The sequence below is a fragment of the Cetorhinus maximus genome, chromosome 12 (genome assembly GCF_964194155.1).
Source record: "Cetorhinus maximus chromosome 12, sCetMax3.hap1.1, whole genome shotgun sequence".
In the NCBI taxonomy this organism is placed as follows: domain Eukaryota; kingdom Metazoa; phylum Chordata; class Chondrichthyes; order Lamniformes; family Cetorhinidae; genus Cetorhinus; species Cetorhinus maximus.
The window spans coordinates 62294065-62319456 of NC_135890.1; the positions used below are offsets into that span (position 1 = coordinate 62294065).

Genomic DNA, 25392 nt, shown 5'->3' on the forward strand with positions numbered 1-25392 from the left:
TTACACTGACACCATCCCTTACAGAGACACCATCCTTTACACAGGCACCATGCTTTACACAGTCACCATCCATTACACAGACTCCATCCTTTACACAGTCACCATCCATTACACAGACACCATCCTTTGCACAGACACCATCGTTTACACAGACACCATCGTTTACACAGGCTCCATCCTTTACAGAGACACCATCCTTTACACAGACTCCATCCTTTACACAGTCACCATCCATTACACAGACTCCATCCTTTACACAGGCTCCATCCTTTACAGAGACACCATCCTTTACACAGACTCCATCCTTTACACAGACACCATCCTTTGCACAGACACCATCCTTTACACAGACTCCATCCTTTACACAGACACCATCCTTTACACAGACACCATCCTTTACACAGACACCATTCTTTACACAGGCACCATCCTTTACACAGACACCATCCTTTACACTGACACCATCCTTTACACAGGCACCATCCTTTACACGGAGCACAGACACCATCCTTTACACTGGCACCATCCTTTACACAGACACCATCCTTTTTACAGTCACCATCCTTTACACAGACACCATCCTTTACACAGACACCATCCTTTACACAGACACCATCCTATACACAGAACACTCACAGCAACCTTTGTACGGACAACATCCTTTACACAGACACCATACTTTCCAATGGCACCATCTTTTACACATGCACAATAGTTTACACGGACACAATCCTTTACACAGACACCATCCTTTAAACAGACACCATCCTTTACACAGACATCATCCTGCAATCAGAGCACAGACAACATCTATGACACAGACACCATCCTTTACACAGACACCATCCTTTACAAGGACCCCATCCATTACACAGGCACTATCCTATACGCGAGCACAGATGCCATCTTTTACACTGACACCATCCTTTGCACAGGCACCATCCATTACACATGCACCATCGTTTACACAGGCACCATCCTTTGCACGGAGCACAGAGAACATCCTTTACACAGACACCATTCCTTACTCAGATACCATCCTCTACATGGAGCACAGACACCATCATTTGCACAGAATACAGACACCATCCTTTACACAGGAGCCATTCTTTACATGGAGCACAGACCACATCCTTTACGCAGACACCATGCTTTACACAGATTACATCCTTTAAATGGAGAACATCCTTTACACAGACACCATCCTTTACACAGACACCATCTTTACACATACACCATTGGTTGCACAGGCACCAATCTTTAAACAGGTACCATCCATTACACAGGCACCATCCTATGCACGGAACACTGACAGCATCATTTGCACAGGCAGCATCCATTACACAGACAACATCCTTTACACGGAGCACATCCTTTACACAGACACCATCCTGTACACAGACACCATCCTTTACACTGGCACCATCCTTTGCAGAGGTACCATCCTTTACACAAGAACCTTTTTTTACACAGACACCACCCTTTACACAGACACCATCCCATACACTGGCACCATTTTTTACACATGCACCATCCTTTACACAGGCACCATCTTTAACAGAGAGACCATCCTTTACATGGAACACAGACAGCATCCTTTACACAGACACAATCCTTTACACAGGCACCATCATTTACACAGACACCAACCTTTACACAGGCACCATCGTTTGCACAGACACCATCCTTTACACAGAACCCAGACACCATCCTATACACAGACACCATTTTTACACAGACACCATTCATTACACAGACACCATCCTGTACGCAGACACCATCCTTTACACAGACACCATCCATTACACAGGCACCATCCTTTGCACAGGCACCATCCTTTACACGGGGCAAGGACAACATCCTTTACACAGACACCATTCCTTACACAGATACCATCCTCTACATGGAGCACAGACAACATCTTTTGCACAGACACCTTCCTTTACACAGACCTCAGGCACCATCATTTAAACAGACACTATCCCTTACATGGAATACAGACAGCATCCTTTACACAGAATACAGACACCATCCTTTACATGGGGCACAGACAACATCCTTTACATAGACACCTTTCGTTACACAGATCACATCCTTTACATGGAGAACATCCTTTACACAGACACCATCCATTACACAGACACCATCCATTACACAGACACCATCCATTAAACAGACACCATCCATTACACAGACACCATCCATTTCACAGACACCATCCATTACACAGACACCATCCATTACACAGACACCATCCATTACACAGACACCATCCATTACACAGACACCATCCATTACACAGACACCATCCATTACACAGACACCATCCATTACACAGACACCATCCATTACACAGACACCATCCATTACACAGACACCAACCTTTACACAGAATTCAGACACCATCCTTTATACAGGTACCATCCTTTGAACACAGACACCACACTTTACACAGACACCATCCTTCAATCAGAGCACAGACACAATCCTTCACACAGACACCACACTTCACAGAGAGCTCAGATACCACAATTTACACAGACAACATCCTTAAGTCTGACACCATCCTTTATACAGACACCATCATTTACACAGACACCATCCTTTGCACAGGCACCATCCTTTACAAAGCCACCATCCTTTACACAGTCACCATCCTTTACACAGACTCCATCCTTTACACAGACTCCATCCTTTACACAGACTCCATCCTTTACACAGACACCATCCTTTACACAGACACCATCCCTTACAGAGACACCATCCTTTACACAGGCACCATCCTTTACACAGTCACCATCCTTTACACAGACTCCATCCTTTACACAGACTCCATCCTTTACACAGACTCCATCCTTTACACAGACTCCATCCTTTACACAGACTCCATCCTTTACACAGACTCCATCCTTTACACAGACACCATCCTTTACACAGACACCATCCCTTACAGAGACACCATCCTTTACACAGGCACCATCCTTTACACAGTCACCATCCTTTACACAGACTCCATTCTTTACACAGACTCCATCCTTTACAGAGACACCATCCTTTACACAGGCACCATCCTTTACACAGTCACCATCCTTTATACAGTTACCATCCTTTACACAGACTCCATCCTTTACAGCGACACCATCCTTTACACAGACTCCATCCTTCACACAGACTCCATCCTTTACACAGGCACCATCCATTACACAGACTCCATCCTTTACACAGACTCCATCCTTTACACAGACTCCATCCTTTACACAGACACCATCCTTTACACAGACTCCATCCTTTACACAGACACCATCCTTTACACTGACACCATCCCTTACAGAGACACCATCCTTTACACAGGCACCATGCTTTACACAGTCACCATCCATTACACAGACTCCATCCTTTACACAGGCTCCATCCTTTACAGAGACACCATCCTTTACACAGACTCCATCCTTTACACAGACACCATCCTTTGCACAGACACCATCCTTTGCACAGACACCATCCTTTGCACAGGCACCATCCTTTACACAGACACCATCCTTTACACTGGCACCATCCTTTACACAGACACCATCCTTTACACAGACACCATCCTTTACACAGACACCATCCTTTACACAGACACCATCCTTTAAACAGACACCATCCTTTACACAGACACCATCCTATACACAGAACACTCACAGCAACCTTTGTACGGACAACATCCTTTACACAGACACCATACTTTCCAATGGCACCATATTTTACACATGCACAATAGTTTACACGGACACAATCCTTTACACAGACACCATCCTTTAAACAGACACCATCCTTTACACAGACACCATCCTTTACACTGACACCATCCTTTACACAGAGACCATCCTTTAAACAGACACCATCCTTTAAACAGACACCATCCTTTAAACAGACACCATCCTTTACACAGACACCATCCTTTACACAGAGACCATCCTTTAAACATACACCATCCTTTACACAGACACCATCCTTTACACAGACACCATCCTTTACACAGACACCATCCTTTACACAGACACCATCCTTAACACAGAGACCATCCTTTACACAGACACCATCCTTTACACAGACACCATCCTTTACACAGACACCATCCTTAACACAGAGACCATCCTTTACACAGAGACCATCCTTTAAACAGACACCATCCTTTAAACAGACACCATCCTTTAAACAGACACCATCCTTTACACAGACACCATCCTTTACACAGAGACCATCCTTTAAACAGACACCATCCTTTACACAGACACCATCCTTTACACAGACACCATCCTTTACACAGACACCATCCTTTACACAGACACCATCCTTAACACAGAGACCATCCTTTACACAGACACCATCCTTTACACAAACATCATCCTTTACACAGACACCATACTTTACACAGAGACCATCCTTTAAACAGACACCATCCTTTACACAGACACCATCCTTTACACAGACACCATCCTTTACCAGGCACCGTCCTTTCCACAGGCACCATCCTTTCCACAGGCAACAACCTTTCCACAGACAACATCCTTTCCACAGGCAACACCCTTTACTCCGATTACCGACAGCATCCTTTACACAGACACCATTATTTACACAAGCACCATCCTTTACGCCAACACCATCCTTTATACAGACACCATCCTTTACACATGCACCATCCTTTACACAGGAACCATCCTTTGCACAGGCACCATCCTTTACACAGGCACCATCCTTTATACAGGCACCATCCTTTACACAGACACCATCCTTTACACAGACACCATCCTTTACACAGACACCATCCTTTTCACAGACACCATCCTGTACACAGACACCAACCTTTTCACAGACACCATACTTTTCACAGACACCATCCTTTTCACAGACACCATCCTTTACACAGGCACCATCCTTTACACGGACACCATCCTTTTCACAGACACCATCCTTTTCACAGACACCATCCTTTACACAGACACCATTCTTTACACAGACACCATCCTTTACACAGGCACCATCCTTTACACAGACACCATCATTTACACGGAGCACAGAGCCCATCCTGTACACAGACACCATCCTGTACACAGACACCATCCTTTACATAGACACCATCCTTTACACAGGCACCATCCTTTACACAGACACCATCCTTTACACAGACAACATCCTTTACACAGGCACCATTGTTTACAAAGGCACCATCCTTTACACAGACACCATCCTTTACATGGAGCACAGACACCATCCTTTACACAGACACCATTCCTTACACAGGCACCATCCTTTACACAGGCACCATCCTTTACACAGGCACCATCCTTTACACAGACACCATTCCTTACACAGGCACCATCCTTTACATAGGCACCATCCTATACTCAGGCACCATCCATTACACTGGCACCATCCTTTACACATGCACCATCCTTTACACGTGCACCATCCTTTACACAGGCACTATCCTTTACACAGAGACCATCCTTTAAACAGACACCATCCTTTACACAGACACCATCCTTTAAACAGACACCATCCTTTACACAGACACCATCCTTTACACAGACACCATCCTTTACACAGACACCATCCTTTAAACAGACACCATCCTTTACACAGACACCATCCTTTACACAGACACCATCCTTTACACAGACACCATCCTTTAAACAGACACCATCATTTACACAGACACCATCCTTTACACAGACACCATCCTTTACACAGGCACCATCTTTAACAGAGAGACCATCCTTTACACGGAGCACAGACAACATCATTTACACAGACACCATCCTGCAATCAGAGCACAGACAACATCCATGACACAGACACCATCCTTTACACAGACACCATCCTTTACAAGGACCCCATCCATTACACAGGCACTATCCTATACGCGAGCACAGATGCCATCTTTTACACTGACACCATCCTTTGCACAGGCACCATCCATTAAACATGCACCATCCTTTACACAGGCACCATCCTTTACACAGACACCATCCGTTACACAGGCACCATCCTTTACACAGAGTACAGACAACATCCTTTAAACAGGCACCATCCTTTACGCAGAGCACAGCCACCATCCTTTACACAGGCACAATCCTTTGAACAGACACCATCCTTTACATGAAACACAGATACCATCCTTTACACAGAGCAGAGACGACATCCATTACAAAGACACCATCCTTTACGTAGGCACCATCCTTTACTCAGACACCATCCTTTACACAGACACCATCCTTTACACAGGCACCATCCATTACAAAGACACCATCCTTTACCCAGACACCATCCTTTACTCAGACCCCATCCTTTACACAGGCACCATCCTTTACACACGCACCATCCTTTCCACAGGCACCATCCTTTACACAGACACCATCCTTTGCACAGGCACCATCCTTTACACAGAGTACAGACAACATCCTTTACACAGACACCATCCTTTATACAGCAACCATGCTTTACACAGGCACAAACAGACACCATCCTTTACATGGAACACAGATACCATCCTTTACACAGAGCAGAGACACGATCCTTTACACAGACACAATCATTTACACTGAGCACAGACACCCTCCGTTCCACAGGCAACATCCTTTACACAGGCACCATCCTTTACACAGGCACCATCGTTTACACAGACACCATCCTTTACACAGACACCATCCTTTCCACAGACACCGTCCGTTACACAGACACCATCCTTTACGCCAACACCATCCTTTACACAGACACCATCCTTTTCACAGGCACCATCCTTTTCACAGGCACCATCCTTTACACAGGCACCATCCTTTGCACAGGCACCATCCTTTGCACAGGCACCATCCTTTGCACAGGCACCATCCTTTTCACAGGCACCATCCTTTTCACAGGCACCATCCTTTACACAGGCACCATCCTTTACACCCACACCATCCTTTACACAGACACCATCCTTTTCACAGGCACCATCCTTTACACAGGCACCATCCTTTACACCCACACCATCCTTTACACAGGCACCATCCTTTACACCCACACCATCCTTTACACAGACACCATCCTTTGCACAGGCACCATCCTTTTTCAGATACCATCCTTTACTCAGACACCATCCTTCACACAGGCACCATCCGTTACACAGAGCACAGGTACAGTACTTTACACAGGCACCATCCTTTACACAGGCACCATCCTTTACACAGGCACCATCCTTTACACAGGCACCATCCTTTACACAGGCACCATCCTTTACACAGACACCATCCGTTACACAGGCACCATCCTTTACACAGAGTACAGACAACATCCTTTAAACAGGCACCATCCTTTACGCAGAGCACAGCCACCATCCTTTACACAGGCACAATCCTTTAAACAGACACCATCCTTTACATGAAACACAGATACCATCCTTTACACAGAGCAGAGACGCCATCCATTACAAAGACACCATCCTTTACACAGGCACCATCCTTTACTCAGACACCATCCTTTACACAGACACCATCCTTTACACAGGCACCATCCATTACAAAGACACCATCCTTTACTCAGACACCATCCTTTACACAGGCACCATCCTTTTCACAGGCACCATCCTTTACACAGGCACCATCCTTTACACAGGCACCATCCTTTACACAGACACCATCCTTTACACAGACACCATCCTTTTCACAGACACCATCCTTTTCACAGACACCATCCTTTTCACAGACACCATCCTTTTCACGGACAACATCCTTTACACGGACAACATCCTTTACACAGACACCATCCTTTACACAGACACCATCCTTTACATGGAGCACAGACACCATCCTTTACACAGACACCATTCCTTTCACAGGCACCATCCTTTACGCAGGCACCATCCTTTACGCAGGCACCATCCATTACACTGGCACCATCCATTACACTGGCACCATCCATTACACTGGCACCATCCATTACACTGGCACCATCCTTTACACATGCACCATCCTTTACACATGCACCATCCTTTACACATGCACCATCCTTTACACATGCACCATCCTTTACACAGGCACTATCCTTTACATTAGCACCATCCCTTACACAGAGCACAGGTACAGTCCTTTACACAGGCACCATCCTTGACACAGACACCATCCTTTACACAGGCACCATCCTTTACACAGGCACCATCCTTTACACAGGCACCATCCTTTACAAAGGCACCATCCTTTACACAGACACCATCCGTTACAAAGACACCATCATTTACACAGGCACCATCCTTTACACAGAGTACAGACAACATCCTTTACACAGGCACCATCCTTTACGCAGAGCACAGCCACCATCCTTTACACAGGCACTATCCTTTACATTAGCACCATCCCTTACACAGAGCACAGGTACAGTCCTTTACACAGGCACCATCCTTGACACAGACACCATCCTTCACACAGGCACCATCCGTTACACAGAGCACAGGTACAGTACTTTACACAGGCACCATCCTTTACACAGGCACCATCCTTTACACAGGCACCATCCTTTACCCAGGCACCATCCTTTACACAGGCACCATCCTTTACACAGACACCATCCGTTACACAGGCACCATCCTTTACACAGAGTACAGACAACATCCTTTAAACAGGCACCATCCTTTACGCAGAGCAGAGCCACCATCCTTTACACAGGCACAATTCTTTAAACAGACACCATCCTTTACATGAAACACAGATACCATCCTTTACACAGAGCAGAGATGCCATCCATTACTCAGACACCATCCTTTACACAGACACCATCCTTTACACAGGCACCATCCATTACAAAGACACCATCCTCTACTCAGACACCATCCTTTACTCAGACACCATCCTTTACACAGGCACCATCCTTTACACAGGCACCATCCTTTCCACAGGCACCATCCTTTACACAGACACCATCCTTTACACAGGCACCATCCTTTCCACAGGCACCATCCTTTACACAGACACCATCCTTTGCACAGGCACCATCCTTTACACAGAGTACAGACAACATCCTTTACACAGACACCATCCTTTATGCAGAACACAGCCACCATGCTTTACACAGGCACAAACAGACACCATCCTTTACATGGAACACAGATACCATCCTTTACACAGAGCAGAGACACGATCCTTTACACAGACACAATCATTTACACTGAGCACAGACACCCTCCGTTCCACAGGCAACATCCTTTACACAGGCACCATCCTTTACACAGGCACCAACGTTTACACAGGCACCATCCTTTACACAGACACCATCCTTTCCACAGACACCGTCCGTTACACAGACACCATCCTTTACTCCGAGTACCGACAGCATCCTTTACACAGACACCATCCTTTACGCCAACACCATCCTTTACACAGACACCATCCTTTGCACAGGCACCATCCTTTTCACAGGCACCATCCTTTACACAGGCACCATCCTTTTCACAGGCACCATCCTTTACACAGACACCATCCTTTACACAGGCACCATCCTTTGCACAGGCACCATCCTTTGCACAGGCACCATCTTTTACACAGACACCATCCTTTACACAGACACCATCCTTTACACAGACACCATCCTATACACAGGCACCATCCTTTGCACAGACACCATCCTTTGCACAGGCACCATCTTTTACACAGACACCATCCTTTACATGGAGCACAGACACCATCCTTTGCACAGACACCATCCTTTACACAGACACCATCCTTTACACAGGCACCATCCTTTACACAGGCACCATCCTTTTCACAGACACCATCCTTTTCACAGACACCATCCTTTTCACAGACACCATCCTTTTCACAGACACCATCCTTTACACGGACACCATCCTTTACACGGACAACATCCTTTACACAGACACCATCCTTTACACAGACACCATCCTTTACATGGAGCACAGACACCATCCTTTACACAGACACCATTCCTTTCACAGGCACCATCCTTTACACAGACACCATCCTTTTCACAGACACCATCCTTTACACGGACACCATCCTTTACACGGACAACATCCTTTACACAGACACCATCCTTTACACAGACACCATCCTTTACATGGAGCACAGACACCATCCTTTACACAGACACCATTCCTTTCACAGGCACCATCCTTTACGCAGGCACCATCCTTTACGCAGGCACCATCCTTTACATAGGCACCATCCATTACACTGGCACCATCCATTACACTGGCACCATCCATTACACTGGCACCATCCATTACACTGGCACCATCCATTACACTGGCACCATCCATTACACTGGCACCATCCTTTACACATGCACCATCCTTTACACATGCACCATCCTTTACACATGCACCATCCTTTACACAGGCACTATCCTTTACATTAGCACCATCCCTTACACAGAGCACAGGTACAGTCCTTTACACAGGCACCATCCTTGACACAGACACCATCCTTTCCACAGACACCGTCCGTTACATAGACACCACCCTTTACTCCGAGTACCGACAGCATCCTTTACACAGACACCATTATTTACACAAGCACCATCCTTTACGCCGACACCATCCTTTACGCCAACACCATCCTTTACACAGACACCATCCTTTGCACAGGCACCATCCTTTTCACAGACACCGTCCTTTACACAGGCACCATCCTTTACACCCACACCATCCTTTACACAGACACCATCCTTTACACAGACACCATCCTTTACACAGGCACCATCCTTTGCACAGGCACCATCCTTGGCACAGGCACCATCCTTTTCCAGATACCATCCTTTACACAGACACCATCCTTTACACAGACACCATCCTTTACACAGGCACCATGCTTTACATGGACACCATCGTTTACACAGGCACCATCCTTTACACAGACACCATCATTTACACAGAGCACAGACACCATCCTGTACACAGTCACCGTCCTTTATATGGAGCACAGGCACCATCCTTTACACAGGCACCATCCTTTACACAGGCACCATCCTTTGCACAGGCACCATCCTTTACACCGACACCATCCATTACACCCACTCCATCCTTTACACAGGCACCATCCTTTGCACAGGCACCATCCTTTACACCGACACCATCCATTACACCCACTCCATCCTTTACACAGACACCATCCTTTGCACAGGCACCATCCTTGACACAGGCACCATCCTTTTCCAGATACCATCCGTTACACAGACACCATCCTTTACACAGTCATCATCCTTTACACAGGCACCATCCTTTACACAGACACCATCATTTACACGGAGCACAGACACCATCCTTTACATAGACACCCTCCTTTACACAGGCACCATCCTTTACACAGACACCACCCTTGGCACAGGCACCATCCTTTTCCAGATACCATCCTTTACACAGACACCATCCTTTACACAGACACCATCCTTTACACAGGCACCATGCTTTACATGGACACCATCGTTTACACAGACACCATCCTTTACACAGGCACCATGCTTTACATGGACACCATCGTTTACACAGGCACCATCCTTTACACAGACACCATCCTTTTCCAGATACCATCCTTTACACAGACACCATCCTTTACACAGACACCATCCTTTACACAGGCACCATCCTTTACACAGACACCATCCTTTACACAGACACCATCCTTGACACAGGCACCATCCTTTATACAGATACCATCCTTTGCACAGGCGCCATCCTTTCCACAGACACCATCCTTTACACAGGCACCATCCTTTACACAGACACCATCCTTTACACAGACACCATCCTTTACACAGACACCATCCTTTACACAGGCACCATCCTTTACACAGGCACCATCCTTTACACAGACACCATCCTTTACACAGACACCATCCTTTACACAGGCACCATCCTTTACACAGACAACATCCTTTACACAGGCACCATCCTTGACACAGGCACCATCCTTTATACAGATACCATCCTTTACACAGACACCATCCTGTATACAGACACCATCCTTTACATAGACACCATCCTTTATACTGACACCATCCTATACACAGACACCATCTTTTACACAGGCACCGTCCTTTACACAGACACCATCCTTTACACAGAGCACAGACACCGTCCTCTACATTTTGGAAGGAGCACTAGTAGCAGGAGCCACCTAGTTCATGTCTGAATGTGACAGTGCGAGCTCAAACATGAAGCATTCCAGACTGCTGCCATTACAGCTGTGGGTCCCAAAGGGACTTGCAGCATAGAATTGTGTCAGCAATCTGTCCTGTCTTGACAGGTTGTTAGTATTGCTGAGGTGCTGCCCCTGGCGCGGTACTTCGGGGTGTTGGCGAGTGACATATCCACAGTGAATCATGAACTTGCAGTCCTCGCTCAGGATGACACTATTCATCTTCTCACCCCTGCCACTCTGCCGATGCCCTTGCTGATGCCTGTTAGTCAGCCAGGCCAGACTGCTGCTGCCCATGCTCGGATGATGCAGTCCAAAGTTGGGCCCTCAAGGCCCCAAGCTGCTTGAGGCTGTCCTGCAAGGCCATCTGCAGTGTCTCCCAGTGAAAGTCAGCAGCCTTCCTCTGGCAGCCATGCTGCCGTCACTGGGGTGACACTAGAATAGGCTGAGACACAGGGAAACAGACAGTAAGGGTGGAATCGTCCAGTCCCACCAGCAGCAGGAAGCATCGCAGGGCTGGCAGAGGGGCAGGAAGTTAATTTGCCTGGGGTCAAAAATCAGTTTCCAGATGGCGGGATAAATTATCGAAATTCTGTTCTCGGGACTTCAAAGATGGGTTAAAAGTGGGTCGAGCTTCCCGATGAACAATGTTGGGAAGCGTTAGCAGCTCATCCATGCTCATTTAATGGCCCCATCTCCGGAATTAAGTTTCCTTCCAAATTAAGTTCCCCGCCAGTGAGAATTCAGATCGTTCAGTTTTATGATTGTTTATAAATGGTGAGCTTTACCTCTTCCACCACTTTGAGGACAGTAAACACTGCTCTCTCCTTCCAACAGCACAAGCTGTGCAAAAGGCTAGAAACAAGAGGTAGGACCAGCGGGGACGGAGGGGGAGGCAGGAAACAGGAGGTAGGACCAGCGGGGACGGAGGGAGAGGCAGGAAACAGGAGGTAGGACCAGCGGGGACGGAGGGAGAGGCAGGAAACTGGGGTGAAGGACCAGCAGGGAAGGAAGGGTGGCTGTCATGGGAAGGAAGCCAAATTGTCCCGGGCATGTTTCGAAGGGTGTCCAGGGAAGGAATACAGACTGTCTGGAGCGTGTTAGCATGTCATGCATGCCTTGGTCCCGTTGTAGGGCAGTCGAAGGTCTCTCTGGGCAGAGTGCCGTCGAGAGATGGGTTTAAAGGGCATGGTCCGTGAGTCTGAAATTAATCGTAGGGATTTAAATGAGGTTACTAGGATTCAGAGGGTACAGTCACAGTCAGAGGAGGGAATTGGATCTTGTGTGGAAGTGTGGGGCTCATAAGCACATCAACAATGAAGGGAACAGGAGGGAGAGCAGGAATGGCAACTTAATTAATAATTGGATCCAGGGTAATGGGGGAGACTGAATGGTTACAGGAGGGAGATGAATGAGGAGGTATTGATTGTGGTGGAGGATGAGGAAAACCTAGTGGGTAACAAGGGGAGGGTAGAATATGCTGTAAGTGCTGCCAAAACTCAGACGTACCATCTTGAATATCTCAAGGTTGTTGCTCAGTTCTCAAAACGTTGCAAGCCTTCAAGGTAGGAGGGGTCTTTGAACATAGAAAATAGAAACATAGAAACTAGGAGCAGGAGGAGGCCACTTGGCCCTTCAAGCCTGCTCTGCCATTCATTATGATCATGGCTGATCATCCAACTCAATAGCCTGCTCCCCCTTTCTCCCCATATCCTTTGATCCCTTTCACCCCAAGAGCTTCTTCTTGAAAATATACAATGTTTTGGCCTCAACTACTTTCTGTGGTAGTGAATTCCACAGACTCACCACTCTCTGGATGAAGAAATTTCTCCTCATCTCAGTACTAAATGGTCTAACCCGTATCCTCAGACTGTGACCCCTGGTTCTGGACTCACCCACCATGGGGAACATCCTTCCTGCATCTACCCTATCGGGTCCTGTTAGAATTTTATAGGTTTGTATGAGATCCCCCCTCATTCTTCTGAACTCCAACGACTATAATCCTAACTGACTCAATCTCTCCTCAGATGTCAGTCCTGCCATCCCAGGAATCAGTCTGGTAAACCTTCGCTGCACTCCCTCTATAGCAAGAACATCCTTCCTCAGAAAAGGAGACCAAAACTGCACACAATATTCCAAGTGTGATCTCACCAAGACCCTGTATAATTGCAGCAAGATCCCTGTTCCTGTACTCGAATCCTCTCGCTATGAAGGCCAACATACCATTTGCTTTCTTTACCGCCTGCTGCACCTGCATGCTTACCTTCAGCGACTGGTGTACAAGGACACCCAGGTCTCATTGCAGGTCCCCCTCTCTCAATTTATAGTCATTCAGATATTAATCTGCCTCCCTGTTTTTGCTACCAAAGTGGATAACCTCACATTTATCCATATTATACTGCATCTGCCATGCATTTGCCCACTCACTCCGCTTGTCCAAATCACCCTGAAGCATCTCTGCATCGTCCTCACAGCTCACCCTCCCACCCAGCTTTGTGTCATCTGCAAATTTGGAGATATTACATTTTGTTCCCTCAACTAAATCATTAATATATATTGTGAATAACTGGGGTCCCAGCACCGATCCCTGTGGTACCCCACTAGTCACTGCCTACCATTTGGAAAAAGACCCATTTATTCCTACTCTTTGTTTCCTGTCTGCCAACCAGTTTTCTATCCATCTCAATACACTACCCCCAACCCCATGCACTTTAATTTTACATGCTAATCTCTTACTTGGGACTTTGTCAAAAGCCTTCTGAAAGTCCAAATAAACCACATTCACTGGCTCCCCCTCATTAACTCTATGGGTTACATCCTCGAAAAATTCCAGTGGATTTGTCAAGCATGATTTCCCTTTTGTAAATCCATGCTGATTCTTTCCGATTCTGCCACTGTTTTCCAAGTGCTCAGCTATTAAATCTTTTATAATGGACTCTAGAATTTTCCCCACTACTGACGTCAAGCTGACTGGTCTATAATTCCCTGTTTTCTCTCTACCTCGCTTTTTAAATAGTGGGGTTACATTAGCTACCCTCCAATCTGTAGAAACTGTTCCAGAGTCTGTAGAATCTCGGAAGATGACCACCAGTGCATCCACTATTTCTAGGGCCACTTCCTTAAGTACTCTGGGATGTAGATTATCAGGCCCCGGGGATTTATCGCTCTTCAATCCCATCAATTTCCCCAGCACCATTTCCCTACTAATACTGATTTCCTTCAGTTCCTCCTTCTCACTAAACCCTGTGTTCCTCAACATTTCTGGTATGTTATTTGTGTCTTCCTTTGTGAAGGCAGAAAGTATGTATTTAGTTGGTCAGCCGCTTCTTTGTTCCCCATTATAAATTCCCCTGTTTCTGACTGTAAGGGTCCTACATTTTTCTTCACCAATCTTTTTCTCTTCACATATCTCTCCACAGGTGGGTGGAGTTCATGACTTCTTTTTGAGCCAAGCAAAGAGAGAACCTATTAATTATTAGTCCACTCCATGGAGAACCCAATTCAGCTGAGTTCTACTCTCGAGGTTCCAACGTCCAATAAACTAGCATTGCTCCATGACTAACGGATCACATTACATCGAGATCCCAGCAAGGTTTGGAGCTGCTGTTCATTCTGTGCTATTTCCCATCTGCTGCTGTCAGAGGCAGCGATGAAGGGAGGGAGGGAGGTGGATGCCTTGAGTGTCCTGGGTGGATGCTCCTTTCTGGGGCTTCTCCTCCTTGTGGCTGTCAAACGGCACCTCCTTGACTCCTTGAGGAGAAGGGACACTTGGAGAGAGGCCGAGTACCTCTCGCCAAGCCGCTGCTACATTGCACCATTGCCTTGAGCGATGGAGTGCAGGTCCGAGCACATATCCAGCAGGAACTGTTTGTTCTAATGGACCTGGGTCTCCAAGGCAGCCACCACCTTTTCCATAGAGGCAGCCAAGCACTCGCATACTGGAGCCATGACAGCTGCCAGCTCAACCTACAAACCAACAGGAAGGACCAGCAACGACAGAGCCAATCACTCCTCTGACAGAACTACGAACGGGATATGGAAGCAGTATTATGCCCTCAGACTGCCCTAACCTTTAAATTCAAGGACTTGAAGTGGGCAGATGGGGTAGGGAGAATGGCCTAATAGTGATAATGTAGTAATAGTGGGAGACTCCACAAATGTCCCCATCCTCAATAATGGAAGGGCCCAGCACATCAGTGCAAAAGATAAGGCTGAAGCATTTGCTATGATCCTCAGCCAGAAGTGCTGAGTGGATGATCCATCTCGGCCTCCTCCAGAGGTCCCCAGCATCACAGATGCCAGACTTCAGCCAATTCAATTCACTCCACGTGATATCAAGAAACAGCTGAAGGCACTGAATACTGCAAAGGCTATGGGGCCTGACATTATTCCGGCAATAGTACTGATTGTTGATTGTTGTAGAAACCCATCTGGTTCACTAATGCCCTTTAGGAAAGGAAATTTGCCATCCTTACCTGGTCTGGCCTACAGGTTGACTCTTAAATGGGCAATAAACGCTGGCCTAGCCAACGATGCTCTCATCCCATGAATGAATAAATAAAAGACTTGTGCTCCAGGACTTGCCGCGCCTCTAGCCAAGCTGTTCCAGTGCAGCTAAAGCACTGGCATCTACCCGGCTATGTAGAAAATTACCCAGATATGTCCTGTGCACAAAAAGCAGTCCAACCCAGCCAATTACTGCCCCACCAGTCTACTCTCAATCATGAGTAAAGTGATGGAAGGGGTCATCAACAGTGCTGTCAAGCGGCACTTGCTTAGCAATAACCTGCTCACTGATGCCCAGTTTGGGTTTCGCCAGGGCCGCTCAGCTTCTGACCTCATTATAGCCTCGGTCCAAACATGGACAAAAGAGCTGAACTCCCGAGGTGAGGTGAGAGTGACTGCCCTTGACATCAAGGCAGCATTTGACGAAGTGTGGCATCAAAGAGCCCTAGCAAAACTGGAGTCAATGGGAATCAGGGGGAAAACTCTCTGCTGGTTGGAGTCATACCTAGCACAAAGGAAGATGGTTGTAGTTGTTGGAGGTCAGTCATCTCAGCTCCAGGACATCACTGCAGAAGTTCCTCAGGGTAGTGTCCTCGATCCAACCATCTTCAGCTGCTTCATCAGCTGCTTCATCAATGACCTTCCTTCCATCATAAGGTCAGAAGTGGGGATGTTTGCTGCCGATTGCGTAATGTTCAACACCGTTCATGACTCCTCAGTTATTGAAGCAGTCCGTGTCCAAATGCAGCAAGACCTGGACAATATCCAGGCTTGGGCTGACAAATGGGAAGTAACATTTGTACCACACAAGTGTCAGGCAATGACCATCTCCAACAAGAGAGAATCCGACCATCGCCTCTTGATGTTCAATGGCATTACCATCACTGAATCTCCCACTATCAACATCCAGGGGGTTACCATGATCAGAAACTGAACTGGACTAGCCATATAGGTACTGTGGCTTCAAGAGCAGGTCAGAGGCTAGGAATTGTGTGACGAGTAACTCACCTCCTGACTCCCCAAAGCCTGTACACCACCTACAAGGCACAAGTCAGGAGTGTGATGGAATACTCCACACTTGCCTGGATGAGTACAGCTCCAACAACACTCAAGAAGCTCGACACCATCCAGGACAAAGCAGCCCACTTGTTTGGCACCACATTCACAAATATTCAATCCCTCCACCACCGATGCACAGTAGCAGCAGTGTGTACCATCTACAAGATGCACTGCAGTAATTCACCAAGGCTCCTTAGACAGCACCTTCCAAACGCACGACCACTACCATTTAGAAGGACAAAGACAGCATATACATGGGAACACCACCACCTGGAAGTTCCCCTCCAAGTCACTCACCATCCTGACTTGGAAATATATCGCTGTTCCTTCACTGTCACTGGGTCAAAATCTTGGAACTCCCTTCCTAACAGCACTGTGGGTGTACCTACACCATATGGACTGCAGCAGTTCAAGAAGGCAGCTCAGCACCACCTTCTGAAGGGCAACTAGGGATGGGCAATAAATGCTGGCCCAGCCAGCGAAGCCCACATCCTCTGAATGCATTAAAAAAATGTGATCGTAGTAACAACAACGTAAAGGTATGGGACTGATAACAATGTAAGACATTAATTAAACTAGTAGAACTCCAAATACATTGGATAAAGACATGGGGGGTGGTGGTTTAGTATAAGGGTCTGGTACATGTAGGGTTAATGTGGGACTAAGTACAGTACTACCCACACAGTGATGTAAGAAGGCATATGACCTAGACCCAGGGTCAGTGGGGCGTTGAGCAGAGACCTAAGCATGGAGACAGCTCCTAGCTTGTACCCTTTACTGTACTTGTGTAAAATAGTTCTGGTAGTTAATATAGACATATGGAAAGCTATGGAGACTTCTTTAAGACATATGATCTGTCACCAACACTCTCTCAACAAAATGTATTCACCTCTCTTTGAAGACAGAGTCTCAGTGACCTCCCTTATGCAACAGTGGGCAGCAAACTGGGAGATGTTGCAAATAACTCCTGCTCCAGTCTGGAAGGAGCTTGACATATAAAAGTTCATGGGCACCTTCACAGACACTGGCAATGCCATTCTTGCCCTGCTTCAAGGCTGCAGGCCTGGCAGATTTCAGTGAGCAATTCCTTGAACCAGAGTTGTCTGACATACTGTTTCTCACTGAGGCTGAGGTCAGGGAATTGCTCTCTGAAGGGTCTGGGTGGATATGACCTCCCGCTTAGAGCCCTGCTTCTCCACTGAGCAACTTGTCATCCTCTGCCTCCGCCCATTCTCCACGACACAACAAGGGGGATGGTAACTATAGCACCAATGATGGAGAATAAATGATCTGAGCAGAATCTTTGAAGTCAAAAAGGTCTTCACCACATGGAGCTCCACACTCTGTAAAATTCAACAGCCTTATAAAACAATACAAACCACCAAGGGCTTTGACAAATTCAACAACAGCAGGTAGAAATCAACCAGCAACAAAGCTGAAAGTAGATGATCCCATGAAACAGCACAGTTGTCAGGGAGAGGAGAAACCTTCTTTGCTGCTGACCATATTGTTCTGCTGTGTGTGGTTTATAGATGGTTTCAGCTGGAATGTTGAGCCCTAAGACTGCAGTGCTGGCATCAAATTGGCATCACACACTGAGTGATGCCACAATCTGCCTAACCCGCATATATCTGATGCGCGCTGCCTGGAAGCGTGCTAACACCCTGCCCAGTGTGGCACAGACCAGAAAGTGTGCCCGTGAGCTGCAGACAAGCCCAGGAGAGAAGGGTGCACAAGGGCACCGGGACCAGTGCCCTGAGGGCAGGCCTGGCCTCACTATCAGAACAGCAGCACTCATTGGCCGAGTGGCCAGTCAATCAGGATAGTCTGCCCTTCCAACTGGCTGCGTTGGACGCTGCCAGAACAGCAGAAATCATTGGCTGAGTAGGATGTGCCAGATCCCCTAGTCCCGTTTGCCTTGTGTGAGGAGGAGAGTTCCGTTTGTTGGATGTTAGTGGTGGGTGTTGTTGCTGTTGAGGGGTGGAGCACACAGCACTTTTTTCTTCAGACCTGGAACACAAGGTAAACAAAAACACCTGCCTCTGCATTCAGAAAACTGCAACCACAGCCTTTAAAAAGCTGTGGGCGACCGTGATTACACTGTGCCATCTTATGGCCCTCCCCCCACATATTACAACAGCTGCCACACAGTCTGCGCATGTTCAGCTATCTGGCAATTTAACCCAAAATACTTTTAAACATTGCCAGTGAGCTTGGTTACCAAGCAACTGCACAATCGAGTGGCTCAGGCAGCATGGTATACTGAGGTGCAATTTTGGACCTCTAAGCCTTTCTGAACCACTGATAGCCATATTAGATACAAAAACATACAAGTGGATCTCACTGATGAAAAAACTCGTACAAAAGTCAAGGTTACACTACATTTAATGACAGAGGCATTGTACCCCATAAGCCAGAATGTATTACTAGGGTTAAAGGAAAGCGATTTGTGTGGTACACTATCCTGCAATGTTCATCTCAGAGTGCAAATCAGGTGCTCTACTGTAAGAGGTTCGATCAGTTATTGTTTACCCTTACTGTTGTTCTTGACTTTAGGATTTTATAAAGGACAAACTCACAGGGATACAAGTGTTTAGGCTCAACCACAAACTTATTTATTGACAGAAAACCTCCAGTGCCCCTAATACAAGAGCTCTAAACTAGTGTAATGATGCCACACAACACTCTAAACCATAAACTGATTTATAAAACTCCACTGAGAAGTAGAACCACAGGAAAAACCCCACCTTTCTGCCCCAAAACTTACTATGTCCAACTCGAGCCCCCTTTCAGGATTTAGTTACTACCCTTAAAGCTGTCCCTAATTCTCAGCTCCAAAATCCGTGGATCTGGCTGATACTTACAACTCTCCACATGGTTGATTGTTCCAGTTCAAGCTGTAGGTCCATGAATCAGGTTGACCGTTCCTGATCCTCTTTGGGGACTGCAGTGCCAGACCCCACTGTCTTTTATTACAAATCTTGTTTATAGTATCAAAGCACATTTCCTGGAGCACATTTTGTTTGGATGGTCGGTGCTCCGTACCCCCTAAATCTCTTTAGTCTGGTTCCTGACTTGGTTCAGACAACCCATTCATCACGTTGTTGTTTCCACGACCAACACAATGGACCCCATCCCAGTGTGATGTCTCTGGATCTCAGGTTAATGTTCATGGTGATATGATCCATTTCTCCTTAGCTGTTGTCGATGTTGGTTTGTGTGACGGCTGTTGTCTAGGGCCATTTGCTGTGACGGTCTCCCAGTTTCTTTAATTGGATTGTCTGATGGCACCTGCTTTGTGTCTTTGAGATGATAATGTCCCAGTATCTTTACAGTTTCGATTTGGTTTCGGCATTGACATGTTTGAAGATTAACCCCCTGCCTCTATATTGATGTTTGGCCTGTTTTGTTTTTCAGTGTTTAAGTCCATGAAGCGAGATCTTTGGGGTTTTTATATTGAATAAAGTCCAGTTGGAGGGGATTCTGATCCTACATTACTAATCAGTGTTTTAATATTAACCCGTGTGGCTTTAAAATACTTGTGTTCTTCCTCTTTCTGACAGCCAATATTTACTTAGCAAGATTCACAAAGGATGGGAGGGGTGGGGGGTGGCCAGAAACGTGAGACGAACCAGGGCCCATGATCCCATAATTTCCCTCCCTGGCCCTGGCTGTGGACACCATTTTACAATCAAAATGACACCAAAAATATAGCTGCGACACACCCAAATTTTGTGGCTAGCACCTGTGTCAGCACAGCCCACTCCCAGTGCTGCACTGGAGTGTCACCCTCAATTTTGAGCTCAAGTTGCTTGAGTGGGACTTGAACCCACAACCATTTGACTTAAAGGTAAGACTACAACCGTTGAGCTGGCATTAACAGTGTTGGTTAGTTGATGATTACAGTTGAAACTCTTCACTGTTCCAATCCAGTTCTTTTGCCTCTGTATTTGGAGCTTGAAAGGCAAACAGATATTTCAACATGGAATGTTAGATGCATTCTCTAAAAAATCTCTTGTGACAGATTGTGATTTTTTTTATCATTATTTTATTTTTAACTTTAGGTAGATGGAGTTTATATTAATGGTCTTTACATGGAAGGAGCAAAATGGGATCGGAAGAAGCACATGATTGGAGAATCCCTTCCCAAAGTTCTCTACGACAATCTACCAATTGTATCCTGACCTTCGATTATTTGCACCACATTTGTAAATGTTTCACAGAGTTCAGTTAAGACAAGCTAATGCACCAATTCCCTTTTTCATTTGTCAGATATGGGCATTTCTGGCAAGACCCGTATCTGTTACCCTTGCCCAATTATCCTTGAAGAAGGTCATGAGCTGTGGTCCCTGCAGGGAAGGTGCTGGAAGAGAGAGAGTTCCAGGATTTTGACTCAGTGACGGTGAGGAAACCGTGATATATTTCCAAATCAGTATGGTGTTAACCTGGAGGTGATGGTGTTTCCAAGCTCCTGGAACCCTTGCCCTTCTAAGCAGGGTGGAGATTGCTGATTTTGAAGGTGCTGTTGAAGAAGTATTCTTGGGTGTGAATATTTAAGCCATAAAATGGGATGCCAATGAAGTGAGCTGCTTTGTCTTGGATTCTGGATGCCGAGTATCTTGGGTGTTCTTGGAAGGCACTCATCCAGTCAAATGGAGACTATTCCTTCACACCCCTGACTTGTACCTTGTAGATGGTGGGCAGGCTTTGGGGAATCAGGATGTTCTACTCCAGAAAGCCAGTTGGTGAAGGAAAGAACTGGATCCAATCTTTACACACCTTTATAAGCATTTATTTACAGAGATACACATTACAAACATGCACCTCCTTACCTCCTCACAGTGGTTCAAGAAGGCAGCTCACCACAACTTCTCAAGGGCAATTAGGGATGGGCAATAAATGCTGGCCTAGCCAGAGATGCCCACTTCCCATGAATGAAAAAAACAACCAGTTTTAGTGTGTCTACACCTCTTTTAACTGTAAACAGTAAGAGCCCCATTTGAAAGAGGCATCACTAACCCACTATAACAAAAATAAAACTTTCAAGGAAACCTAAATCAAATTCAAATGACACTCCCAGGGACGCTAAGACCACATCTGGAATACTGTGTGCAGTTTTGCTCCCCATATTTAAGGAAGGATATACTTGCATTGGAGGCGATACAGCGAATGTTCTCTAAATTGGTCCCTGGGATGAGGGAGTTGTCCTATGATGAGAGGCTGAGTAAATTGTGTTTATATTCTCTGGAGTTTAGAAGAATGAGAGGTGATCTCATTAAAACATACAAAATTCCGAAGGGGTTTGATAGGGTGGACACCAAGAGATTGTTTCCGCTGGTTGTGTGCTTGCACGCGAACAGGAGAGAGAGCACACCCTGAGTGGGGCACAGCCAGAGTTGGTATTGGGAATTCAGTGCATAGGGGACGAGGCGCTCTTTGCAGTTTTTCCTTGCTATCCAACCTCTTAAATCTTCAGAGCGTGCTGCAGCAGTAAAGGCTACAAGGGAAAGAAATCACTGGTAAGTAGTGGGTAAGGTATTTACTACTTTAATCGCTTATAGTTTAAGGTCTTTTTGTGGTCTACAGTTTGTATATTCTACAGTAACGAGGATCAGGAAAGAAGGGCCCTAGAGTAATTGACTTAAAAGGTTTAATTTAAAGGGATAAGTCATGGCAGGAGCACTCAAAGCCGTGGTGTGCTCCTCGTGCTCCATGCAGGAAGCCGGGGACATTTCCAGTGCCTGGGACCAGCATGTGTGCAGGACGTGTGTCCAGCTGCAGCTCCTGGGAGCTCGGGATTCAGAGCTGGAACGGCGGCTGGGGACACTGTGCAGCATCCGCGAGTCTGAGAGCATCATGGATAGCATGTTTAGAGAGGTGGTCACACCGAACATGAAGGGATTTGAGGAAGGAAGGGAATGGGTGACCACCAGGCAGTCAAAGAGAAACAGTCAGGTTGTTCAGGAGTCCCCTGGGGTCCCGCTCGCAAATCGGTATTCCATTTTGGAGGCTGATGAGGGCACTGGTTCCTCCAGGGAGTGCAGACAGAGCCAAGCTTCTGGCACCACAAGCAGCCTGTCTGTACAGGAGAGGAGGAAGGGAGGAAGAGCAATAGTAATAGGGGATTCTATATTCAGGGGAACAGATAGGTGCTACTGTGGCCACCAACATGACTCAAGGATGGTATGTTGCCTCCCTGGTGCCAGGGTACGGGATGTCACTGAACGGCTGCAGGGCATCCTGAAGGGGGAGGGTGATAAGGCAGAGGTCATGGTACATGTTGGTACCAATGACATAGGTACAAAGGGGGATGAGGTCTTGCATCAAGATTCAGGGAGTTAGGCAGTGGACTAAAAAGCAAGACCTCTCGGGTTGTAATCTCTGGACTACTCCCAGTGCCACGTGCTAGTGAGCTCAGAAATAGGACAATAGCGCAGATGAATACGTGGCTTAAGAGTTGGTGCAGGAGGGAGGGTTTTAGATTCCTGGATCACTGAGACCATTTCTGGGGAAGATGGGACCTGTACAACCGGGACGGTCTACATTTGAACCAGAGCGGGACTAACATCCTTGCGGGCGTGTTTGCTAGTGCTGTTGGGAGGAGTTTAAACTAATTCGGCAGGGGGAGGGGACACAGAATATTAGCAGAATAGGGACACATCATAATACAGTAAAACAATCAAGTCAGAGGGAGTACAGCTGCATTAAGCTTCAAGGGAGTAAGGCAAGGCTGGATGGCCTCTACTTTAATGCCAGGAGTATTACACGTAAAACGGATGAGTTAAGGGTGAGGATTGACATGTGGAATTATGATATAGTAGCCATCACTGAGACGTGGTTGAGGGAACGGCAGGATTGGGAGCTCAACATTCCGGGATATAGAATCTTCAGGCGAGACAGGGAAGGGGGTAAAAGAGGAGGAGGCACTGCATTATCAGTTAAGGAGTCAGTTACTGCAGTAAGGAGAAATGATATCTTGGAGGGGGCATCAAATGAAGCTTTGTGGGTAGAGTTTAGGAATAAAAAAAGGGACAGCCACATTGTTAGGGGTTTATTATAGACCCCCAGATAGTCAGTGGGAAATTGAGGAGCAAATATGTGCACAATTTGTGGAGGTGTGTAAAAACAATAACAACAGGGTAATTATATTAGGTGATTTCAACTTTCCCAACATTAATTGGGATAGACATAGTGTTAAGGGCTTGGATGGAGTGGATTTCTAGAAATGTGTACAGGAGAACTTTTTAGGTCAATATGTAGAGGGTCCAACAAGGGATGCCGCAGTGCTGGACCTAATCCTGGGGAATGAAGCTGGACAGGTGGCTGAGGTGTTGGTGGATGAGCATTTTAGCGATAGCGACCACAACATGGTACAGATTAAGTTTGTTATGGAGAAAGAAATTGACAAGTTGCAAAAAAATGTTTTTGATTGGGGGAGAGTGGATTTTAGTAAACTAAGGCAGGATCTGGCCAAGGTAGACTGGGAACAGTTACTTGTGGGGAAATCTATAGAGGATCAGTGGGGGGTGTTCAAAAAGGAAATGGGGAGGGTACAGGCTCAGCATGTTCCCTCTAGGGTGATAGGAAGGAGTAACAAGCCCAGAGAACCATGGATGACCAGGGATATTCATGTTACGATGAGAAGGAAAAGAGAGGC

The 25392-nt window shown here is 46.5% G+C and overlaps 1 protein-coding gene across 1 annotated transcript in view; it reads left to right on the forward strand.

Annotated features, from left to right (window-relative positions):
* Nucleotides 1–25392, forward strand: part of LOC144687508 (dynein axonemal heavy chain 3-like) — a 706779-nt gene that overhangs the window by 659342 nt on the left and 22045 nt on the right. The window contains exon 60 of the mRNA XM_078553740.1: nt 21800–21910. Coding sequence (XP_078409866.1) covers nt 21800–21910 — 111 coding nt within the window. The remainder of the gene's footprint in view (nt 1–21799; nt 21911–25392) is intronic.